Source organism: Poeciliopsis prolifica, unplaced genomic scaffold (assembly GCF_027474105.1).
Source record: "Poeciliopsis prolifica strain line A6 unplaced genomic scaffold, Auburn_PproV2 SCAFFOLD001, whole genome shotgun sequence".
Classification (NCBI taxonomy): Eukaryota; Metazoa; Chordata; class Actinopteri; order Cyprinodontiformes; family Poeciliidae; genus Poeciliopsis; species Poeciliopsis prolifica.
Genome location: NW_026562376.1, coordinates 2330163 through 2352920, shown reverse-complemented (window position 1 = coordinate 2352920; position 22758 = coordinate 2330163). Strand labels below are relative to the sequence as shown.

General features: G+C 37.6%; 2 protein-coding genes across 3 annotated transcripts in view; both read left to right on the top strand.

The window, feature by feature from the left end:
* The window catches only part of edc4 (enhancer of mRNA decapping 4), a 31046-nt gene extending 16926 nt beyond the window's left edge, over nt 1–14120 (top strand). For both annotated transcript variants that reach the window (XM_055027854.1, XM_055027863.1), the window contains 8 exons: nt 34–181; nt 282–437; nt 2581–2696; nt 3858–4023; nt 6739–6925; nt 7929–8148; nt 10364–10527; nt 12851–14120. In XM_055027854.1, coding sequence (XP_054883829.1) covers nt 34–181; nt 282–437; nt 2581–2696; nt 3858–4023; nt 6739–6925; nt 7929–8148; nt 10364–10527; nt 12851–13034 — 1341 coding nt within the window. In that variant the 3' untranslated portion in view covers nt 13035–14120. The remainder of the gene's footprint in view (nt 1–33; nt 182–281; nt 438–2580; nt 2697–3857; nt 4024–6738; nt 6926–7928; nt 8149–10363; nt 10528–12850) is intronic.
* An 838-nt stretch (nt 14121–14958) lies between these two features.
* Nucleotides 14959–22758, top strand: part of nrn1la (neuritin 1-like a) — a 44941-nt gene continuing 37141 nt past the window's right edge. Inside the window, exon 1 of the mRNA XM_055027924.1 lies at nt 14959–15405. Coding sequence (XP_054883899.1) covers nt 15348–15405 — 58 coding nt within the window. The 5' untranslated portion in view covers nt 14959–15347. The remainder of the gene's footprint in view (nt 15406–22758) is intronic.

Below are 22758 nucleotides of genomic sequence, written 5' to 3'. Positions count from 1 at the left end.
GATAATTACAGTCTCCTATTTGGTGTTCTGCAGTTTAACACAGAGACTCAGGATGAGCTCCTGATGCTGCTGCGCAGCCAGCAGAGGGAGCTAACGGATCTGTGTTCTCTGGTGGAGACCATGCCGGGAACCATCATGGCGCAGGTGGAGCACGTTCTGATGAAACACCAGGAACAGGAACGTATCCTCCACGCGTTTTCTCCTCTAGCATGAGGCGCTGCATTGTGGTTGCTGTGACGTTTGTCTGTCTGTCGTTGTGCCTTGACCCTCGGTGGCCTCAGAGCGCAGACTGGACCGAGCTCTGGCTGAGAATCAGAGCCGCCAGCAACAGCTTCACGAGCAGCTGAGCCAGCAGCTGAGCCACGCCCTCAGCACGGCGCTGACCAACAGGATGGACAAAGTCCTGAGAGAGGAGCTAAAGAAAACAGTACCACAAAGTAAGCTAATCGTTGGGCCATAGTGATTGACCGCAACACCACTTTCTGTCTCTGGATCCAACATCAAAAACATTTTTCACACAAAGAACAGAACATTCAGTCCATTACAGTTTTATGTTTTCAGGCTTGATGTTTATTTCACTGTTATTAAACAGTGATTGCTGTGATTAGATGAGCTACCACTGCTATAAGCTAAGCTAACACAATGGTGGTTGATTAGCTAATTTAAACAGCTGCTTTACTGTTGAAATGTCTGAGTCGATAAAATAAAATATTTTATTTTATTTTGTAACTGAACCAAAACACAACAAATTCCACATCACATCTGCATGTTATGGATGTCAAGGTAGCATAACTGAACTACTTCCTCTACCTCCCTAATTAAAACTTTCTCCTGACCTTATCTAGTCATGTTAGTGTTGAGGATTTGGAGCAAAGCACTGCGTTTTTATCATGTATACATTTAAGATTTAGTGCTAAAACCATTGCTATTTATCGTCAGCCAGCAGCAGGGAGCTGGGGGCAGGATCTTGCATGAGCGACGTCACGCTGCAAGGGATCCATAGTAGCATGGTCAAATAATTAAGAAAATGTATGAAGTAGTATATTTATTATCACTGCGCCTAACTTTGCAAGCTTGAAATGTGAATGAGCGTGCTGTTATGCAAGGCCCTCCTACTGTATTCCAACCAATGAAAATATAAGCAATTGTCAGGGTTTTTTGTTTTTGTTTTTGTTTTTTTCTGTGCTCTTTTTGTAGCAAAAAGCAAATAATGTAGTTTCCAGTACACAACATCAACCAAGGGAAACTACTTCCAATACACATGCATATAAGTAGTAGCAAGTTTATTCAGGAAACTATTGTCAGATAAGATATATTTTATTTTCTAGTTCTGAGGTTTCCTGTTCCTTTCTGATGGTGTCTGCCCAGGGTGGCATAATGTAAATTTATAATAATTGTAATATCACAATTTTATTCTCGTGATTAAAGAAAAAAATTACAGTGTGCCCCTAACTTTTAAAGTATGAATAAATAGAAGCTGTAAATCAGACCTGCCAAGCAAGATGGCCGCCCTGTGTGCGCTGACATCACCATAATAAGCCATGAAAAGAAATGCAGTGGAGGAAAAGAAAATTTAAATCTTCAAAAGCCCCAAAATTTTATTAATTTATTTGTGGCTCAGCCCTACTTAAGTTCTTCAAACAAAAACTTGTTTAAACTATTTGAAAATATTAACATGAAGATTAGTAACAACTTGATCTCAATAAACTGGAATTGATTGTTTGCAAACCCTAAAATATAGAAGTATAATTGGTATTTTTGCTGGTTTTACGACATCAATAAATTCCAGTTAAGTCACAAACTTACAGTTTGTTTCACCTAAGTGGTGCATTGAAGCAGCTTCTGCTTTTGTGAGAAGCAGTATTTGTAATTGTGAATCTAAAATCTGTGATTTTTTTAAAGACAACAAAAAGCACAAAATATTGTGATAGTCTTTAAATCTAGATATCCCAGCCCTGGATAAAATGCAGCAGTTTTTTATTTTCCTGTTTTCCAGGGGGTCGGAGAGATAGCTTCTGGTTTTCTGGCCTTTCAAGACTTTTAGGAAGCTGTAACTTCCGAGATTGATTTGAACTCTTTGTAGCTTTATTCCACTCATAGCTTTTTTTTGTCATGATTTTACACCAGGAATCTGTATTTTTGAATTGTTTTCTCACTAGAAGAGCGACATCCAGATTTCCTTGCAGAACCCGATCGTAGCTAGCCGACGGCAGCGCATGGTTGCATCAGTCTTGCAGCAGATAATGAACTGCATCCATGAAGCATTTAAAATAAACTCACATGGTCACGGATGAGCTGCTTTTTTGTTTTGTCACTTTGAAATGCTCCGAGTCAAAGCAGGCTGCACATCAATAAATGATGCTGTTATTTAATGCTTGAGATAATTCTGAGCATAAGTAAAATTAAATATAGCAAAAAGCGCTGAGGTGTGTTGATGTCGGACTAAAACGCTGCCGTCTCTGGAGAAACGTTTCTCTGCCTCGCACTCAGAGTGAAAAAGTTTTTTTTTTTTTTGCTTGTCTAATTATAGACACGCTGCTAATCTTTCCCCCCACTTTCACTTTATTTGATATTTTCCAGCCATTTCTAAGAGTCTGGAGCCGGTGACAGGGCAGCTGAACAACTCGATCGCCGCTAAGATGGCTGCCGTGGAGGTCACAATTAAGGACATCGTTATCAAAGTGGTCAAATCCAAGGTAGGCTGATCAAATTCTGCAGTTTCATCACCTCTTATTGTTTAGTTCAAGATGGCCGCCCTGTGTGCGCTGACATCACCATAATCCATGAAAAGAAATGCAATGGAGGAAACGAAAATTACACCAGGAATCTGTGTGTTTGAATTGTTTTCTTACTAGAAGAGCGACATTCAGAGTTCCCTGCAGAACCCAATCGTAGCTAGCCGACGATCGGGTCGGCTAGCTACCCGATCGTAGCTACCATTTGTAGAAAAAAATGTTTTTTTTCTACAAATGAGAAAAAAACCATTTGTAGCCCTGAACTGCAATTCAAAATTCATACATAGATGCAGATGGAGAGTTCTAATTTGTAATCAGGGTAAAATTCTTACGATCATGTTTTTATGACCAAGCTTTAAGAGAAGGTAAAACCATGTTTATCCAGAGAATTTTCCTGAAAAGCCACATTTTCTGCACACAAGTCAGTTTTTATATTTTTATTAAATGTAGACGGATGAGCAAGTGCTTTCAAAGAGAGAGATCCAAATTCTCTTATCACTGAAAATAAAGTTATGCAATAGAGCCTAAAAGAAACTGGAAAGTAGGTGTCGTCCTTTTAATACAGCAAACGTGCAAAATCTGGTGAATGAGGGTCATTGTAGAAAAAAAACCTGACATTTTTTGATTAATCTCAGAAATTTTACTACATCCATCCGTCTGTCCGTCCATCCATCTATTTATTTATTTTCTTACACCCTTGTTCCTAATGATCCCACGTTTCGGGCGAGAGCCGGGGTCACGTTGGACTGGTCGAAAGTATGTTGCAGTTTTACTGCATTAAATCGTGGACATTTTTTAGTTTAAAATGTCAAAAATGTTTGACTTTTGGAACTCAGAAAAGTTTTTTTCTAGAAAATTTCTGAGATTAATCATTAAATTTCTGAAGTTTTTGGTTGAAATCTACTCCACCTTTTATATTCTTATTTTTTATTTACAATGCCCCAAATACGTTGTCATAAAAATTTACAAAAAATAACATTTGAAAAAATGTTAAATAAAAAGAAATTGGGCGACTTCATTTGCTGGATTTTAGGCTGGTTTTTGAGTCAACACTTTTGGCCCGTGTGGCACAAAGTTTGGACACCCCTGGTTTAGTTCTTACTTGTTGTGTGTTTGGATCAGAACACTACGGACGCCATGGGCCGGGCCGCGGCGGAGGCCATGCAGGGCCCCATCCAGGCCGCCTACAAAGACGTCTTCCAGAGCACAGTGCTGCCCGTGTTTGAAAGAGGCTGCCAGTCCATGTTCCAGCAGATCAACGACAGCTTCAAGCAGGGGACGCAGGACTGTAAGGCTGCACAAATTAACACCATGGACTGCTCACAATCTGTAACTTTCCACTTGAAAGGCGTCACTTCTACAGTGAAGTTTCCAACTGGATTTCACTCAATGTCTTAAAGGGGCAGCGTAATGTAAAGTCAACTGTTTACATCATGTTATGATGTTTTAATCTCAATGGCAACCATTCTGCTGTGAAAAACACCTAGTTGGATATAACCTGCCTTCAAGTCACAGCTCTTCCCCTGCTCCTTAAGACTAGCTAGCATCAGTTAGCAAATACTTTATGGGACTACTGTAGTTGTAGGAGCTTCTGCTCTGTTTAACACTGGTAAATACGTTGTTAAAGGGTTAATTGAGGAGCCAGAAGAGTTTCAGAAAGAACAGCAGTCTTAAAGAGACAGAGGCCCAATTTCAAGTTGTTCAATTTCTTTGAAGTCATATTTGATATATGCAGCATTTTTGTGACAACTGAATTTGACACAGTTAATTGATTGTGCTACAAAATGGCCGGAAACACATGACACTGCCCTTTTAAGAGTAGTTGACTCACATTTATTGAAGTGATGAATGTTAGCTACAGGCAGTTAGGTGAAAAACCTCAAAACGAAAAGTACAAAAGCAGCTATGGCTTTTGTGCCAGGGTGGCCGAATAGGGGTTAAAGGTTATGACAATTCTCAGGCCCCTGGCCGACAGGGGCCCTCCACAATTTTATTTATTTTTTTGTTCATAGAAATGAAATAAAAAAAATTGGGGCCTTGTCAATTATAAAATTAATCATATTGTATTTTCGAAGATTGTTTTTAGCAGTAAAAATTTAATGTTTCCACTCCCAGACCAAAAAACACACATCTGTATTTGCCCTGAAACCCCCCTGGATCTGCTTGACGGTGACGATGTTCAGCAACAGTCAGTAGAAAACAAAAACAACTGTGGCAGTTACTGTGCTACTAAGAAAACTTATAAAATTAGTTTTTCTCCAAGAGAGGTGGATAGACTGTGAGATTATCAACCATTTAGCGTAGTTAGCTTAGCTACAGTCCGTTTGCCTCCAATTTATTTTTTTGTCATGGGGCCGAAGATTCCTGGTGGCCCTTGGCTGTTGCTCATTTTCCAGGTCTGAATGAGTAGAGAGTGAGAAAATGAGGGAAAATATTTATATTTTCTTTAACACATCCATTTTTTTCCTTTGAAATATCTGCCATACATCCACAGTCAGGCTTAGTTTTTGTTATTTACAGCCATAAAATGTCATAAAATGCCATAAATGCTGATAAAGTAATGTAAAAAAAAAAAAGCTTTTCCACTTGCATTGTTATCCTCAGTGTTGAGTTCAGGATCTGTATTGAAGTTCTTTGTGTCTTTCTGTCTGGTTGGTGTCAGGGGTCAGCTCGTCTGAGCACACAGACAGCAGATCTTCACTATAGGTTCGCCTAGATTGGAGCCTTGAGACTCAAACTGTCTGAATGTGCAGAGAAGCGTCCCACATGTCTGCAGAGACAAACACTTCCTCCGTTTTACAGTAAAGTCTTGCGTTGGAGAAGACTGGATTTTTTTTCTGTTATTTTTATTATCTATTTTTTTAGGATGTCCTGCGGCTTTAAATTCTTGCTAGAAAGGAGGAAGACAAGGTGACACAAGATCCTGCGATGGAGTAACGTCTGTTATGAGCAATTTAGTCCACACAGATGGAGAACGCACACCTCTTCCTATTTAAATGTAGTCCGTGTGGAGTGATTAAATATTGACTGAAACCGCAGCATTAGCATCAGAACTGCTGCATCACTTCAGGCCTGACACAGCTAACGCTTACTGAATCATATGATTGCAATTATTTTACATAAAGCAGATCGTTTGGCGTTTAACAGGACACAAAAGCTATTAACAGGCTGTGCAGAGCAAGAGTTCATCTATTGAAATGAACTATTAGAGATTGGTGGATATACATTAAAAAATAAAGTAATCAATATTTCTTTTCTAAAAGTAAAACAAAAATTTGACATTTTATGCTTTTTCACATCTAAACCCAGTTCAAGAACCCTGGGTCCAGTTTTAAACCCAGTAAGATTTGAAGTCAAATGATCTTTATTCATTTAGTTTTTTTCTCATTTATATATTTTTAAATATATATATACAATTATTTTTTACTATTGTTGTTTATGTATTTATTTTTCGAGCAAAATTATCTTTTGTATTTCATTATCTTTTATGCATTTTTATTTTTTAGGTAGAAAAAACTATGACTAAACCTTGCTGTTATTTTTTGTATTTAAGAAAGAATGCGTTTCTCTTGGTAATTAAGAGACGATTCATAAAATTAAAAAATGATTAATGGTTTGTGGGGTATAAAAATGCTAATTGTGTCGTAATGAACTAAAACTAATGGTCCCCATCTGAATATAAATTAATGTAAAAACGCAAAATTTCAGGGTTTTATCTTTCAGATAATGATAAAAGTTGGAAAGTTTGACATTTTTTTCACATTTATTTATCACAGCTCATTTTAGGATTTAGCATAAAGTATTATTTACTTTTACTTTTTAAAAGGTTTTCTTATGTAAACAACTAAAAATGTTTATAATAAACCTAATTTATCAAACATCTATTAGCTTAAGCTAACCTTAAAACGCTAAAGTTTGAGTCCTGTCGCTGAGCATGACCATGACAACCTGCTCTGAGTGGAGAGGAGTGTATTTCTTTTATTAAGTTGTGTTTTCTCCGCAGACATCCAGCAGCTGGAGGCCCACCTGAAGAGCCGGAAGCAGAGGGAGCAGGAAGCGCGGGACCCCGTGATCGGCCAGCTGCAGCAGACGATCGACGGCTTCCAGAGCTGCACCGATCAGCTGGCCAGCAGCGTCTCTGCCGCCGTTCGAGCCGAGGTCCAGCACCAGATGCAGGTGGTGGTGGGGAAGTACGTACCTGCGCTCCGATCGAGACGCGCCGCCTTTAAAAACACGCCTCGGGTTTTCTGAAGTGTGCTTGAAACAACATAACCAAGTAATAAATCATTTTAAAACTAAATCTGATTTAGTTTTTCTCAGCAATTACAAACTTTGTTTTAATCGTCTTGATACCAAAATAAAGCAAACACTTGGAAGCGTCACAGAAAATGAAGATGGAACAGAAAATAATTTGAATTTTTGTTTTGTCCCTCACCCGAATTGTTTTTGCCTCATACATTATAAAAACCTTCTGGATGGAGGTGCATTAATTGCTATTTTCCAATCGCCAATTCCAATTTTGGCCAATTTATTTTTTGGGCAAATTAAGTAAATTTACAGAAGGAAATTTTTTTACTCCAAACCTGATGATTTCCTCTGTTTTTACTCAAGAAACCTAAACATATTTTTACATCTGAAATTCCTTCTGTTCTTTTTTTTTTTTTTTGTCCAGCAATATTTGTTAGGCATGTCACAATCAATAATCAATCAATTATTCACTTGATAAATTATAACAACCTAAAAAATTTTAACTTTTTTTTCCCCTCTTTTTTTACCATTATTTCTTCAGTTTGATGCTTTGGTCTTAACTCACCTTTTTGTTTACAGAGACTTCCTTATCCATTTTATTTGTTGTTTTGTTTATTTGTTTTCAATATTTTGTGTCTTCCAGTTCCATCAACTAACTTCATGCAGTTAGTTGTGGTGTTGCATGATTATGCCTCTTATATTACTTGAAAATGGTTTGAAACAACAATATTACTGTTTATAGCAATCATTTCTGGGACAATTTATCGTCCAGCAATATTTACCTATGCTAGATGTAATATGCGGTAACGGACGTGAGAGCATAAATGTTATATGGTCTCTTGTTCGCCAATTCATTTCCCAGCCTCAGTAGTTTATAGATTGAGCAGAAGAGCTCGCTACTGCACTAACAGCGTCACACTCAGGCAGTAACTGTGTCTCCTCCAGCCTGCAGGAGTCCATCCTGAGCCACTTGCAGCGCATTGTGAAAGGCGAAGTGAGCCTGGCGATGAGGGAGCAGCAGGCCGTCGTCACCTCCAGTATCATGCAGGCCATGCGCTCTGCCGCCGGGACGCCCGTCCCCACCGCACACCTCGACTACCAGTCGCAGCAGGCGAACATCCTGCAGCTGCTCCAACAGGGCCAGCTCAACCAGGCCTTCCAGCAGGTACCGACTCGACCCAGACACCGGACGTTTTTGTTGTCTGTCATTTTGACTGATGGCGTCAAAAATATTCCGTCATGTTCTATTTTTATCTATCAGTTTTTTAAATGTTATTGACATAGACTATTTTTATGCCTTTAATTTTTATGCGGTTTAACTAAAATTCAACAAGTTAAATGTTTGTCAATCCAGATCCCATCATACATTAATCAAGCAGAAGAACATATCTGACTTTTTCTCTGCATAGTTAAAAAAATCACTGATAGAATGAAACGAATCAACTCCGCTTAGTTATGAAGAGATGGAATATTCTGTCAACGCAAACCCTGCCAGACTCAGTCCCTCTGCTGAGCTAAACCGGCGATCTCCAAACTGTTTGCAACTTGTGGAAGGCAAAATCCACAAGTTGAAAGTCCTCAGGGACCAAAATGATCTTTTTCTCTCCATTGAAAAAATGCAAAAATACTATTATTGTGAAATCTCACTCCTTTACCTGCACAACAATAAATTGAAAGAGTTAAAGTTTTTACAGAAAGCAACATTAGTCTGAAATATGCCTTAACATTTACATTTATTTGACTTTTTTAGGCAGTTATTTTCTATTTTTGTCTGGTTTTGGTTCATATCCAGCAACAAAAACCTGAATTTTCTTGTAAAGTCTTTGTAGTTTGTAGTCCAAGTGTGTTTCAGAGTAAAAGTTTCTGGATGTTTGTGGCTATGATCTGCTAATGAAAATTTTTTTTATTTTTTTGACATTTTCCTTTTACGATTTAAACTCTAAATGGAAATTTCACCCTAAAATAACATGTCAGTTTAATCTGCCAAATTTGCACAGATTTTCAGTGAAAGGCCACACAAACTCATGCCAGGCCCACAAATTTTACACACCAGGCAGGGATTCATTCACTGTGTTGCTTTGTTTCTGGAAATTCTTTTAACTGAACAAGCTCAGCGGTTTTTTTGTTTTGTTTTATTTATTTGTTATTTTTCCTCTTTCAGCTCTTCTGGAAGTTGTTTACAGCTCATCTGTTTTTAAAGTGGCTGATTTTTCCTGTCATGTCTCAGCCTGCTGCGGGGGGAAACATCCTGTCCATAAATGTTTAAAATCTCGACTCATTAATCTCTAGTAGGGGTTAAAATGGTTGTGTTCCTTTCAGCCAGGAGCTCCAACTAATGATTACATTCATTATCAATTATCTGGATGATTAATTTTCTATGAAAATAAAGAATCCCTTTCCATGCACTATTAGAAATGCACTAAAAGATGCAATGTGACAAATAACTCAAAGCCTTTTGCAAGAAAATAAACATGTAAATATCTAAATCGCAATAATATAACATTCTTTTAGTGAACACATGATCATTTGTAGATTAATTGATTAATTTTTGATAATTAGATAGTATAAGGAGCTTAATGTGAAATTTTCTTGTTTTATTTGAACCAGATGATGCTGGAAAATGTCACTTAATGAGTTCTGTGTAGGACAGATTTATAAGAAGGATTTTTATCTTTTTTGTGTACATGACACAGCAGGATGTTGATCTCACTTTCATTTTGTGTTACGACAAAATCACAAATGTCCTCAAAGGGCTGGCATTGATGAAACTACTTAAACCATTAAAAAGCTGTCTTTACTACCTACAGTTAAATAATCTTTTCACATTGACACAATATAGAAAAAATAGCTTGGATTTAATTGATAAAATAATATTTAAAAATATAAATGTTAGCTTGAGGGTTTGATCTCCACTGAATGAAAAACATGTTTTAATCAAAAACTCACCAGATAGACACACAAACTTTTTACTCTTACTTCAGTAATTTCTTGGATGGCGACTTCTTACCCGAGTAAAAATATGTCAAAGTAGCGATAGTCTTATCAGTCTTATTTAGCCACAGTCTTTGGGTGCAAACTTCAACTTTGATGACTTTGATGAGGAGAAGAAAAAGTTATTTTCTCACTGATTAAATAATCAAGGCTTTGCTGCTGAGATAACATCGGTGGTTGAGCTCATCCAGATCTTTCCTCTTTGTTGTTCAGACATGCCAAAACGCTTGTGTGTAAATATTTGCCCTGGTTCTTGTTAATGCTGGTAAATCCTCCCAGCAGCCAGTTCTGCAAACCTGATGTCGACATCCAACCAGATCTGTGTCGTCAGATGGGATGAGTATCTGTGTAAGGAAGCAGAATGACGTTGCCCCTGTGTTGTGCTGCAGGCTCTGTCTGCGACGGACCTGAACCTGGTTCTGTACGTGTGTGAGACCATCGACTCCCAGCAGGTGTTCGGCCAGACGCCGTGCCCCCTGAGCCAGCCGGTGCTGCTGTCGCTCATCCAGCAGCTGTCCTCCAACCTCGCCACGCGCTCCCAGCTCAAGATCAGGTGAGGAAACACAACCGATCGCAGCTGAAGTTACTTCTTTTCACTCATGGTTTTGGTGTAAGGTGGCCTGCATTCCTTATGCTGGTCACTAGACGACTAGGAAGGAACCTTTCAAGGAAAAATAAATTTTTTGTTTAAATTACACATTTACAAGTTTAGATTAAAATGGCAGAATTAAATGAAATCATGTTATAATGTGATTCCCCGAGGCATTGTTTTGATTCTTGCATGCATGTTTTGGAAATCCTTTTAATCTCCATGGCAACTATTCACCCGGTTCAGACTAGCCACCAGCAATTAGCCACAAGCTGCTGGCTCTGCTGAGCTCATTATAGGAGCTACTTCTTAGTGGAAAAAACACCCAGCTGATTTTTGGCAATAAATTGTTTTTTTGGAGTCTGGAAAATGAGCCGTTCCAAAAACCTCCACATGTCGTCACAAATCAGCTGGGTGGTTTTTTTTCACTGAGAAGTAGCTCCTATAATAAGCTCAGCAGAGCCAACAGGTGTTGGCTAATTGCTGCTGGCTATTAGCAGCAGCAATTAGCTGCTAATAGCCAGCAACAGAGTTCTGAACGTTACTTAGCAACCCAAACTGAGTTTTACCGCTGTATCCACTGTACAATGGCTGCTGGAAAAAAGCTTTAGTTTTGACTTACCATCCAGAAATCACTTTCTGCATTCTTGTTGTTTGTGCAGGAGGCTCCACCTCCACTTTTCAACGATGTGTAGCTGTATAATTGCACATCTTTTTGCAAATTTATTACATTTTTTTTCTCAGATTATCACAACTTTATTCTAGTATTATGACTTTATTCCCATTCTGATTTTATTCTTGTCATTTTATGACTTCATTCTTGTCTGAGTTTATTCTCAAATTATTATGACTTTGTTGTTATCCGTATATTGGTGTGGACTCAGTACTCTGGTATAAAGTATTTTTCTTCTTAAATATTTTCTCTTCACATGAATGTTTTAATTTTCTCCTCTTGTCCTCCTGCTGGTCTCCAATGTGAAGCAGCTCAACCTGCAGAAACGTCTTAATTATAACTTCTAAAAACTTGTCCCGCCCCTTTCTCTCCCACTCAGCGATAAAACGCCCCTCAGCCTTCCGACTAAATTATTTCCTCACATTTGATCTCCACAGTTGGGCCATTACGCGGCGCCCCCTGTGGGCGGAGCAGCGGTAAAGTGCTGACCCCATCACGCCGCTCCGTCTGCTGCACGGCTGTCCGGGGAGCTAGCTCCAGGTTTTAGCTGCTCTCTGCTGCTCCGCTCCGTCCTTGTTCTCCTCTGCTTTATTGGGTCCTATAAAAGAAAAGTAAAAAAGCTTCCTGTTCCCACACTTTTCAAGGCAGTGGGTTGCGGCTTCTTTTTATTCTTAACTTTAGCTTATTTTTTGAAGCCTTTTCTTGCGCTGCAGAGACAGAAATCAGGCGATCAGTGTGACTGTAAATCACAGCCTGTGCAGTTGAAGGCGTCTCCTGATTGGAAGCATCTCATAAACGGCATTTGAGCGTCGTTATCCTCAGAAACGGTGATCTCAGCGGGGTCGTTATGCGCCAGATGATGCGGAGCGGCAGTTTAAGCCGCTCCTGTGTGTTTTTAAAGGTGCGGCGCAAAAGATGAGTTATTAAAAGCTCAGAGTCTGCGCCGCCGCGGCGTTACCGGCCCATTTCATAGCGTGTCGGTTTAATGGGTCTGCAGCGGAAACCCAACGTCGTCCCACCAGATGTCCGACCTGAAACGATTAATTAAAGAGTTAAATGTTGAGCGGCGGAGGACGAGAAGACAGGAAGACCTGGGATTAACATAAAGTTAGACGGTTGACTTAGAACCGGCTTCATTCAGCAAGGAATAAAACAAATATTATTTTAAGTAAACGTAAATATTATGGATCTCCATTTGTATTATAAAAGAAAAATAACACACCAACTGGCTTAATGAAGAAATGTTTTATTTCCTCATCAAGCCAAAACAATTATCAAAACTCATAATTTCAAGTCTTAAAAGTCACAATTATGAAACCTGTAGCACAATTATTTCCTAATTAGGACTTCAGAAGTAAAAATTATGACCTTCAAACTTGTGATAACAATTTATTTTTGAAATTATGACTTTGAAAGTTGACATTATGACTAAAAGTCTAAATTATGGTTTGAATGTTTAAACTATGGTTTTAAAAGTTTAAATGTCAATGTCAAATTTATTTATATAGCACTTTAAAACGGGTATAAAGCTGCACCAAAGTGCTGCACAGGAACGACAGTAGCACAAATGTTTTTTAAATGTTTTTCTATCCTTTGATCCCTCCTCCCTCCCAGCTACCTGGAGGACGCTGTGATGAATCTGGACCACAGCGAGCCGTTGACCAGGGACCACATGTCGTCGGTTCTGGCCCAGGTCCGATCCAAACTGCTGGCCTTCCTGCAGCAGGACCCGCACAGCCCGCTCAGCAAGCGGGCGCGCGGCCTGCTCCTGATGCTGCACGGAGTCGTCAACCACTAGGCCTGCAGGCGACCTCCAAACGAATGTTTTAGTGCTGAAGCTTCAGGACGTCTGCCTCCTGATCTTTACGCTAAAAAAAAAGAAAAACAAAAAAAAGAGAAGATTTTCAGTTCCTCCCTCCGCTGGACGCCGATAATCAGGACAGGTTTGACATTCCGGTCGCCTTCAGCCGAACGCGGAGACGTCTGGCCTGGAAATGTCGCCTTAAGAGCAAAAAGCTGACCTTTTTTTGTTGTTTCTGCGCCGGGGAATTCAGCGAATCCTGCAGCCCATCAGGGCGACCACAGGCACGCCGGCTCCCCGAGGCATCCTATATTTCCTCTCCGTTATTCCCTAATTGGCTGGAGGTGACATTCACGCCCCCAACTCGAGAATCCGCTCATGTTCATGGAGATGATTCCTTTTTCTTTTTCAGGATTTAATAAGGTTATTCGTTTAAAATCAGGAGCAGTCCAGGAATCCATCACCGTCCACCACTTGTTTTTTATATGAAGAGCATTTAGTATTTGTAAGCCATGTATACTTGCTTTAAATCCCAGAGTAGCTTAATAATAATAATAATAATAAAACCTTAAACGGGATTATTACTGATAAATCATCAGGATGTTTGTGAACTGAATGTGCAGTTACTCCTCTTAGGCTATAGGGGGCAGCACTCACTTGGACCCTTTATTTTCTACAGAAAAGAAATCCTGTTTCTTTTTTTTTGTTTTGCAGAATAAACTGAGATTTCTGTTAAATATTGGAGCTGTTTGACTCACAGGGTAGATTTGGATTGTAAAATAAAACAAATTCATCTGGGGTGTTTGGGATCCGTCGGACCCGTCTGGAAAGTGCCTTACTGCGTTTCATCCGTTCCTGACGGCGGCTGGGGCCGGACCGCAGAGGAGAGCATGGACCTTCTGTTGACAAACATTTTGGTTGAGAACGAGAGAAGCGGCGGTTCTGTTCTGTTTTCGACTACTAGCAATCTGCGAAGTTTTTCCTCCTCTGTCTCTCCGTTGTGTTTGTTTCCTCCGGTTTGGACGGCTCTGTTTATAGTTTGTTTTACCCTCAAACGTTTTGGAATAAAAGAGAAAATGTTCATTGTTTTTGTGTGTCTGTTTTTTAAAAACCTGCAAGATTTTAGTTTTATTTGGATTTTATTATTTTTTTCTGAGACGCTGATTGTGGAGCTACACTGTAAAAACAGAACAGCAGTAATTTGGAAAGGAAAAAACAGTGAATGCTAATTTTTCATTCATAAAATATTACAGGCTCTGAGTATTTAAAGGGCAAGATAAATATATAAGCTAAATTAACTTTAAAAATTTAGTTTTTACTACAAAATATTTGGATAAATGTTTAGGCTAAATAATTAGTTATGTTAACTACTTGTATTAGATATTTTTGGTTGAAGATAAATAGATTAAATATTGTTTAGCTCAAAATATTTAGTTACCTCTTAACTAATTATTTTGCTAAATAATTAAAACTACATATTTAGTGTCAAACTAAATAGTATGCTAAATATTTCATTTTGAAGATAAAAATGTTGATATAAATTTTTAGCAAAAACAAATTGTTCAAGTGTTTAACTCAGAAATATTCCTTTTTCCTTCCAGAGCATTTTTGAAATATCAAACTGAGTTTTGCTTCCAAAATTTGACTTTCAAACTCAGAAATTTCCACAGAAATTATTTCTTGGATTAATTGTATCCAATTATAAAATTACTAAAATTCTGGGAAATGTAATATTTCCAAGCAATTTTGAGAATTTTTAACACTGAAATTTCTGAGATACATTTTTTTTCTATCCAGTTTTCAACGTTTTCCTCTTATTTTTGTTTTCTCCAGAAAATTTGTGGGTTTTGGAGGAAATTTACTCCTGTGTTGTATCAACTGGGTCCATTGGATCTGACTGAGGTCAAAGTGCGAAAAACAACCGGCAGAAAACCAGGAAAACTGAGTCAGTTTGTTAATGCAGAGAATCTGAGCTCATCAGGGACTCTGCTGTAGACCTTCCTCCTCCTCCTGTTCTTCCTCCTGCTCTTCCTCCTACTCTTCCTCCACCTCCTCCTTTCCTTCCTCCTGCTGTTCCTCCTCTTCCTCCTCATCCTCTCCTTCCTCCTCCTCCTCCTGCTTTCAGGGGGAGCAGCAGCGGATGCTCTCAGAGCGGAGAAAGCGCTGCAGCTGCAGGAGGAGAACTCAGTGTAACCAGCCGACGTGCCTCCTCTTCCTCCTGCTCCTCTTCCTCGTGAAGGACAGACTCACTCTGGAGTTCAGGACCGAAGCTGAAACTTGTGGGTCCGGAGGACGAACTTTGGGCTCGGCATGGCGTCTCTGCTGAACTCCGCCTGCCTCATCTTCTTGCCTGTTGCTCTGCTTCTCAGTGAGTACCAAACCGGTTCCGGTTCGGTTCCGCGGCGGGGCTGATCAGATCTGGGAGCTTCATCGCTGCGCAGCGATCCGCGTTAGAAAGCTGCAGGTGCTTCATGGTTGTTGGTGCAGCAGCTGGAGGAGGAAGAGGAGGAGGATGAAGCTTCGCTTGAAAATCTGCAAAACTAAATAAAAAATTAATTTTATTCGCTTTTTAAAAGTTTATTTAAGTCATAAATGTTAAATTTAATTCAGAAGAGGCTATAAATAATTATATTTACCAGAAATTAACCTGAGTTTAGACTGTTCTTTTTTGTTCCTCACACTGCGCAGAGATACGGAATACCAAAAATGTCAAAATTTTATTGTTGAGGGAATCAATTATTACATCAGAATTAAAAGATATAAAATATTTTTATCAGTTATTTTTGTTATATATTTTTTGCTTCTGTTCTTGAAGATCATCAAATAATGACAGCTGCAAATACAGCTTTTGGTTGTTTTATGAACCTGGCACCTGAAATGGCAAATGAATCACTTTGCTGACATTTTAAAAGTTGATTTAAGTTATAAATGTTCAATTTTATTTACAAAAGGCTATAACCCAAGTTCCTTATACTGTGAATACATATGGAAAGCTGAAAATGTCAAAAATCCATTATGTAAATCAATCACTACAATCTTTACATCAGAATAAAACAAATAGGGAGAACATATTCATTAAATAATGGGAAGCTAATTATATGCACTAAGTATTTTATTATTATTTTGATCTTGAAGGACAAAATAATGTCATGTGCCATCATAGCTTGTAAAATATACCCGATTGGCTCACCCTTAGGACTTTCACCTCCTCCCACTGACTTCAATCACAGATTAGAATAACAATTAGATTTGAAAACAATATGTATTTCAAAAATACTTTTTATTGAGGGATAAGTAATTAAATATTTATATAAACCATCACTTTATTTGCTTTCAGTTTTTATCATAATATCTTTCTGGAAAACAAAGTAGCACTTTTGGACTTCCATACATTCCTTTATTATGTTTTAAACTGGCTTAATACATGCAGTAAATGGTGACAAAACAAAGTTCACTCTGCAAATAACTGCTGTGAAATTTGTGTTGTTGCTGCTGACTATCATAAAACTTGTCGTTCCTCCTCTTCCAGAAAGCTTTGGCTGCTTTTGGTTTCATGTATTGATCGCCTTTCGCGTGCCAAACATAAAGGTTGCCAGATCTTGTGAAAATAGTGAAGAAAACACCAGATTTGCTTGTTTTGTGTGTTTGTGAGGGAAGCAGAGGGGATGGATTCAGTCTGATTCACTGAAGGTTTTCCTTTTCTTACAAACGCTGAAATTAAATGACGTCTCTTTTAACCATCATACTGAAACTGCCAGGCTCTTGATTAAGATTTTACAACTGCTTGACTGATTTTTGTTGAATGCATTGTGGTTGGACAGATGCATAAATTGGTTTCTAAGATGGTGTACTAGAGCCATTGCAGACAGAAAAAAATAAATTAATCTTCACTAAAAAACCTCAAATTTTTAAGAAAAAACTAATAAATTTCTGGAGTTTTTTTGCTAGAAAAAAACTCAGAAAATTTGACATTAAAAAATTTTCTAGAAAAAATGGAAATTTTTGAGTTTCAAAAGTTGAAACTAAGAAATTATTTTACGTTCGAAATTCTGAAATTTCCACGTTTTTTTTTCAAAAATTTCTTAGCTTAATCTCAAAATTTTTTAAGTTGTTTGCCTTTCAAACTCAGAGAATTTCCAGTCTAATTTCATTTATATTTTGAAACTCAAAAATTTCCAATAAATAAAAAAAATCTAATTTCTGAGATTAATCTCAAAAGTTTTAAATTTTTTTAGCCAATTTTTAAACCTTTCCAAGTCAGAAATTTATTTGGGTTTTTTGGTGGAAATTTGCTTCTGTACACCATTTTCAGCTTTTGCAGCTTTTGGGAGAAAATTCTGTTAGTGTGTTTTTTGTTGTTGTTTTTCTTTTTTGCTGCTTAAATCTTGGTCTGAGTTGGAATCCAATTTCTCTAATTTCCTTTCGCTCTGTAACGAAGACTCGGTGCTCAGCCAGTACTTTCTCCAGTCTGCAGCTGTGATTTACAGGGTTTGCTGTGTTTAGTTTGGTGTCTGTCTGTTCTGCAGAATTTGAGGTGATGACCGAATTTCAACATTTATGTGACATATTTAAAATAATTTATGAATGAATGATTTTCTTATCTAGAGCAATGTTCAATATAAGTTAACACAGTTTTCCAGCGAGGCGGTGAAATCGATTTGACGTTTTGATTAAATCTTCCTTTTGATGGTGAAGTCAGGTGTAACAAACCACATTATATTTTAACAGAGTGCAGATATTTTTCACACATTGTCATGTTTAGATATTTTTCCTGTTGTTAGTAAAAACATGTTGTGACTTCCTGAAGGCGGAGTTTCAGAAAGACCAGGAGATTTTAAAGAGACAGAGACCCAATTTCATGGCGTCCAATTACAAAGTCAAATTTCTTTCAAGTCATGTTTGGTACAGAGCAATTTGTTTGACAACTATTGTCAGTGCTATAAATGATGTAGGTTTTTCCATTTCAGTAATCAGTTATAGAAACATAAATAATTAACGATTATCAGATTTCTATGATGACAGCTGTTGTAGAGGGAGGGGAAACGTGAGTACATTTCTGCCAAAATAAATAAAATTAAAAACCCACAAATTTTCTGGAAATCAACAAGGAAATTTGCTGGAAGAAACCCAACAAATGTTGAGATTAATTTCACAAATTTTCTTGTAAAAAACAACTCAACTTCTGAGTAATAAAGTTAAAAATTTGCCAGAAAAAAAAAACATTTTAAATGAATCTTGGAAATTTTCTAGAAAAAAATGCAGAAGTTTCTCAGTGTAAGTAAAAAAAAAAAGATTAATTTCAGCAATTTTCAAGAAAAACTTTTTGACTTTTTAAACTCAGAAATTTTAAAATTTTTCTTGAATTTTCAGAGAATTTCTGAAATTAGTCACAAAGGTTTTTGAGTTTTTCTAGTAAATTTTTAACTTTTCAGATTTTCAAGAAAAAAAGAAAATTTCTGAAATTTTGGCAGAAATTTACAACTTTTTGAATTTCAGTAAAACAATTCAATTGAACTTTGATCAGCGATTTAACTCCCAAACTTTCTTTTAGTTGCTTAAGAGAAAAATGTTTTCCTCCTGAGCCTCTTGAACTGTGAGCAACAATTACTGGACACATTACGTTGCAAAAATATGGTATCATGTTTGATTATTTATCAGATTGAAATGTATAAGATTTCGACAGTTTTAGCATGTATAATTTAGCGGCTGACGTTCTGCTGCAGACATGGATCAGTTTCCCATGGGATAAAACGATGGAAGTGAAAAAACGTCCCACAGATAAATGATAAATGAATCACATCTGTCCCTCTGCTGTTCGGCAGGATCTCCAAAAACTCACCTGACCAGGAAACGCTGCTGCTACTTTCTGTTTATCAGGAGACACTCAGTCACAGTGTCTGTTTTTTAGAGCAAAACTGACTGAAATTGATGCAGTTTTACCAAATTTAAAGAAAGAAATTGCATTAAGCACAGTATTGGCTTCAGAAATGTTATGTACATGTATATCTAGGTGGAGATATTTTACAGCTCTGACATGTTTTGATTTAATTCACAGCAGTAAAAAAATAATCCTCATTAAAACCAATTTAAAAGTCACTGGAAAAACCGCCTGCCTTCTTCCTTTTCCTGTATTTCTGCCCTCGTGTTGCGTTTCTCCAGACACTTTCATCCTACAAATCCAAACTTTCTCTTATCTCTGCTCCTTTCATCATTTGGTTTTTGCTCCTTCTCGCTCATCTCTGTCCTCTTTCTGTCCTTTTTCATCATGAATTTTCTAAAACTGGTAAATCCAGGAAAAGGAATACTGTTCAAGGCAAAATCTACACTTATATGTGCCAAAATTATTTTTCTTTTATTATTATTACCAGAAGAAATCCATAAAATTAAGAGAAAGAAAATAATTTTATGCCTAACAATTATCAAGATCTGCCTCAAACTCATAATAATAATTTGATGCTAATATGTTAAAATATTTACTGTTTTCCAAAAAACTGAAACCAAGTTTTTCGGAAACAAGATTCTCAAAATTTCTCTTTTTAATCCAGCTTTGTGTATAAGTTTATATATCATAAAATTATGATTTTATTCTGGAAATATAATTTTATTCTCATATCATTAGGGCTTTATTCTGGTAATTAAAATGTTCATCATAGTGTTTATGCTGATCATATAATTGATTTGCTAAATGGAAACACAGCAACCTAAAAAAAAAATCAAAATCTTTTTTACGAAATGGTTTTTGCGCTGATGTGGTATTTCCATTATTTTGAAATTGATTTATTTGACAAAATTGCAACGGAAAAGCTTTTTTCACATCATTTGATTCATGTGATCATGTTACTACTGGCGAAAACCACAAAGAAGACAACAGGAAGTGGTTGGAGGATGATGGAACAGCATGTTTTCTATTGCGTGAACAAACTTATTCATGTATGATTTACATATATGTTATTATTATAGTTATGTCTGTATGTTGTGAGAAATTAAAATCAAGGTCACAATCTTGGTAAAATAAATCTAATTCTGATTCGTCTGCACTGAACTTTGCGACAATAATAATGACTTAAAACATACAACTAACACTTTATTTTATAAACAATCTGAATAAACCAGATTATATAAAGAAATAATAAGTTTTGCTTCAAGAGAAAAACTCATTTTAGCTGCTGCAGTGTTAGCAGTTAGCATAGTGACGGAAAAGTTGTTTAACTAAGAAAGAGACAATGTAAACAGCTGCCTTATGCAAGAGCAACTAAAATATTAAATAAAACATTAAATTTAACTGTTAGCATGACTCTGATGAAGGACAGTAAAATATCTTTCAGGCCATCAAGTTCTTCATAAAAAGGACAGAAAAGCTGTTTTGCAAATGTAGCTTCTGATCCAGTTTCAGTAGAAATTAAAGTTTTGAAAAGTTTCTGTCCTTTCATTTTTCTCAGTTTTTTGTCTCCAGACAGAAATTGATGTGTTTTCAGCAGCAGCTTATTCCTTCCAAGGTTGAACAAAATGAGCAGAACTATATGGAGTTATTAAAAATATCTTATCCTTTATGTTTGCTCCAATCAGTCTAGACAGTTTCTCCAGCCTTTAAAAGGCTGAAGAGCCTTTGTTGAATAGTTCTATTTTACTTGCAAAGCTGAAGAAGTTTTGTATGCAAGAATCCAATCAGAATGCTCCAATAATCAGGTTTTGATTATTTTCTTTCCTTCCTGTGAACTTTAACAGCTTCTTCTGGCATGTCGCTGCCGATTTGCATGCATGTTGTTGCTCTGGCCTCATTAGATGTTTGGATGATTGCAGGAAGAAGTGCATGATGCATCCTACCTGCTTCCTCTTCGCCTTCATCCTTCAGCCTGTTATGTCACATCTTCATCCTTCCTTTCATCTCCTCCCCCGCCTCTCTTTAAGTGTGCCTCTCATCTTCCTCTAAAACCCCTATCACTCTTTAAATGATAAGTGGTGAAACACACGCACATAGAAAGCCAAAAACTACACAAGCTAATAATTGTGTCTTGCAGCTGATATTGGTTCATGAGACTGTAAGAAGGTTGCAGAGAAGTGTTTGTACACAGTTGTTTGCTTTGTGTGTCTCTACAGCTACGTTCACACAGCAGGCAAATGCAACCTACGTCTGACTTTCCCACTGCAGTCCGATCGGCCCGGTTCCGATCTATTCTCCCCCACAAATTTCTGCCACTTGCTTTTGTCATATGAAATCAGATACATATCCCAAAATTTTGGGAGTGTCTGGTGTCAGAACAGTCTTGTTGCGTTTTACATCATTATCCTAAGACATGCGACATATGGTTAATTTTTTCTTAGCTTCCTCTGTCTACATTCATCAGATGTTTCCAGAACTAATAGTCTGGTAGACTTGGTTGGATTGGGATGAAAATTTTAACATTTATTACATTTTGAGCTGCTCTGGTTAATTTTCTAACTGCAGTGTTTCAAAACAAACCCTTTGAGCACAACCTCTTCCCCTCCTCGCCTGAGGGGGCGCTGCACCAAGAAACACTGAAGGAAACGACACAAACAAAGACAGTGATGGATGGAGACAAATAATGGAACGGCAAAAGATTTTGTAGGATTTCTCCTTTGTCCTGGGTAAAGACCACATGTCATTTCTCCCGTTAGCGCTAGTTAGCGAACTAGTGTTTGTTTTAGCTAGCTAGTGTTTGTTTTAGCTAGCTAGTGTTTGTTTTAGCTAGCTAGTGTTTGTTTTAGCTAGCTAGTGTTTGTTTTGGTTGCAATCACCAAGCAGTAAATACAAGCAGTCTCTGGTTCCCGTGGCATTCACGTATGGATTCAGAATGGAGAGGTTTGTAGGTGGACCAGAGTTTTATTACCTGTTCAAACCTCCCCAAACAAACCGGACTTTCTAAGCAAATGAACTAGAGTTTGATTGAAACATACGAAACCGGTCCAGTGGGAACTCACCCTCAAAAACCATCCACAGACGCCGGCGTCCATTCTTACTTGTGTAAACTGAGCGCTGCTGTTTATGTGAGATGTTTGTTATTCTTCTGTGCATTCAGGTTGCTTTGGGGTCATAAATCGGTCACGTACAAGTTCGTTTGTGGTTGCATTTAATTAGCAGTGTGAACGGCCGCGCAGAAAAATCAGGGGCTTTCATACATTCAAACTGTGTTTGGAACAAAAAAGCAAATTCAAACCTCAGCCTGTTTGCTTGAAGTTAACTCTGGTTCAGTTTGAACACAATAATGAACACAAAGTCAACCAGAGACTGTTCCAAAAGCAGGTCGTGGACTTCGGTGCATGGCATTCTGGGTAAAAGTAACAAAAACATGCAGCAGCTTCGAACTCGCAGGAGAAATGACTCGCAAACAAAAGACAAATCCTTCAACCACTAAAATGTTATGTTATCCAGTTTTGTTCACATTTGGATAGAGGGAAGTTGCTCTCAGTATTTTCTTCAGAAGTTTTCTTGTCGTTTTCTTCAGTGGTTCTTGGTGCAGCGCCCCCACAGGCCAGGAGGGGAACAGAGTCCAGTGTGAAAGAGAACCGCACCAACTAAAATGTAACAAATGTTGCTTTTCTTTAAAACAGTCATTATCTCTTAGACTTTTATTTATTGTTCCACTGTATTTTGTTTTTTGTCCTCTTTGTTTGCCTAATTAAATTCATTCTTTACCTTGCTGATGTTTTATTTTTGTGTTTGTTTTAAGAATCTCAGTTCCAGCTCTTATTTTGAAGTGTT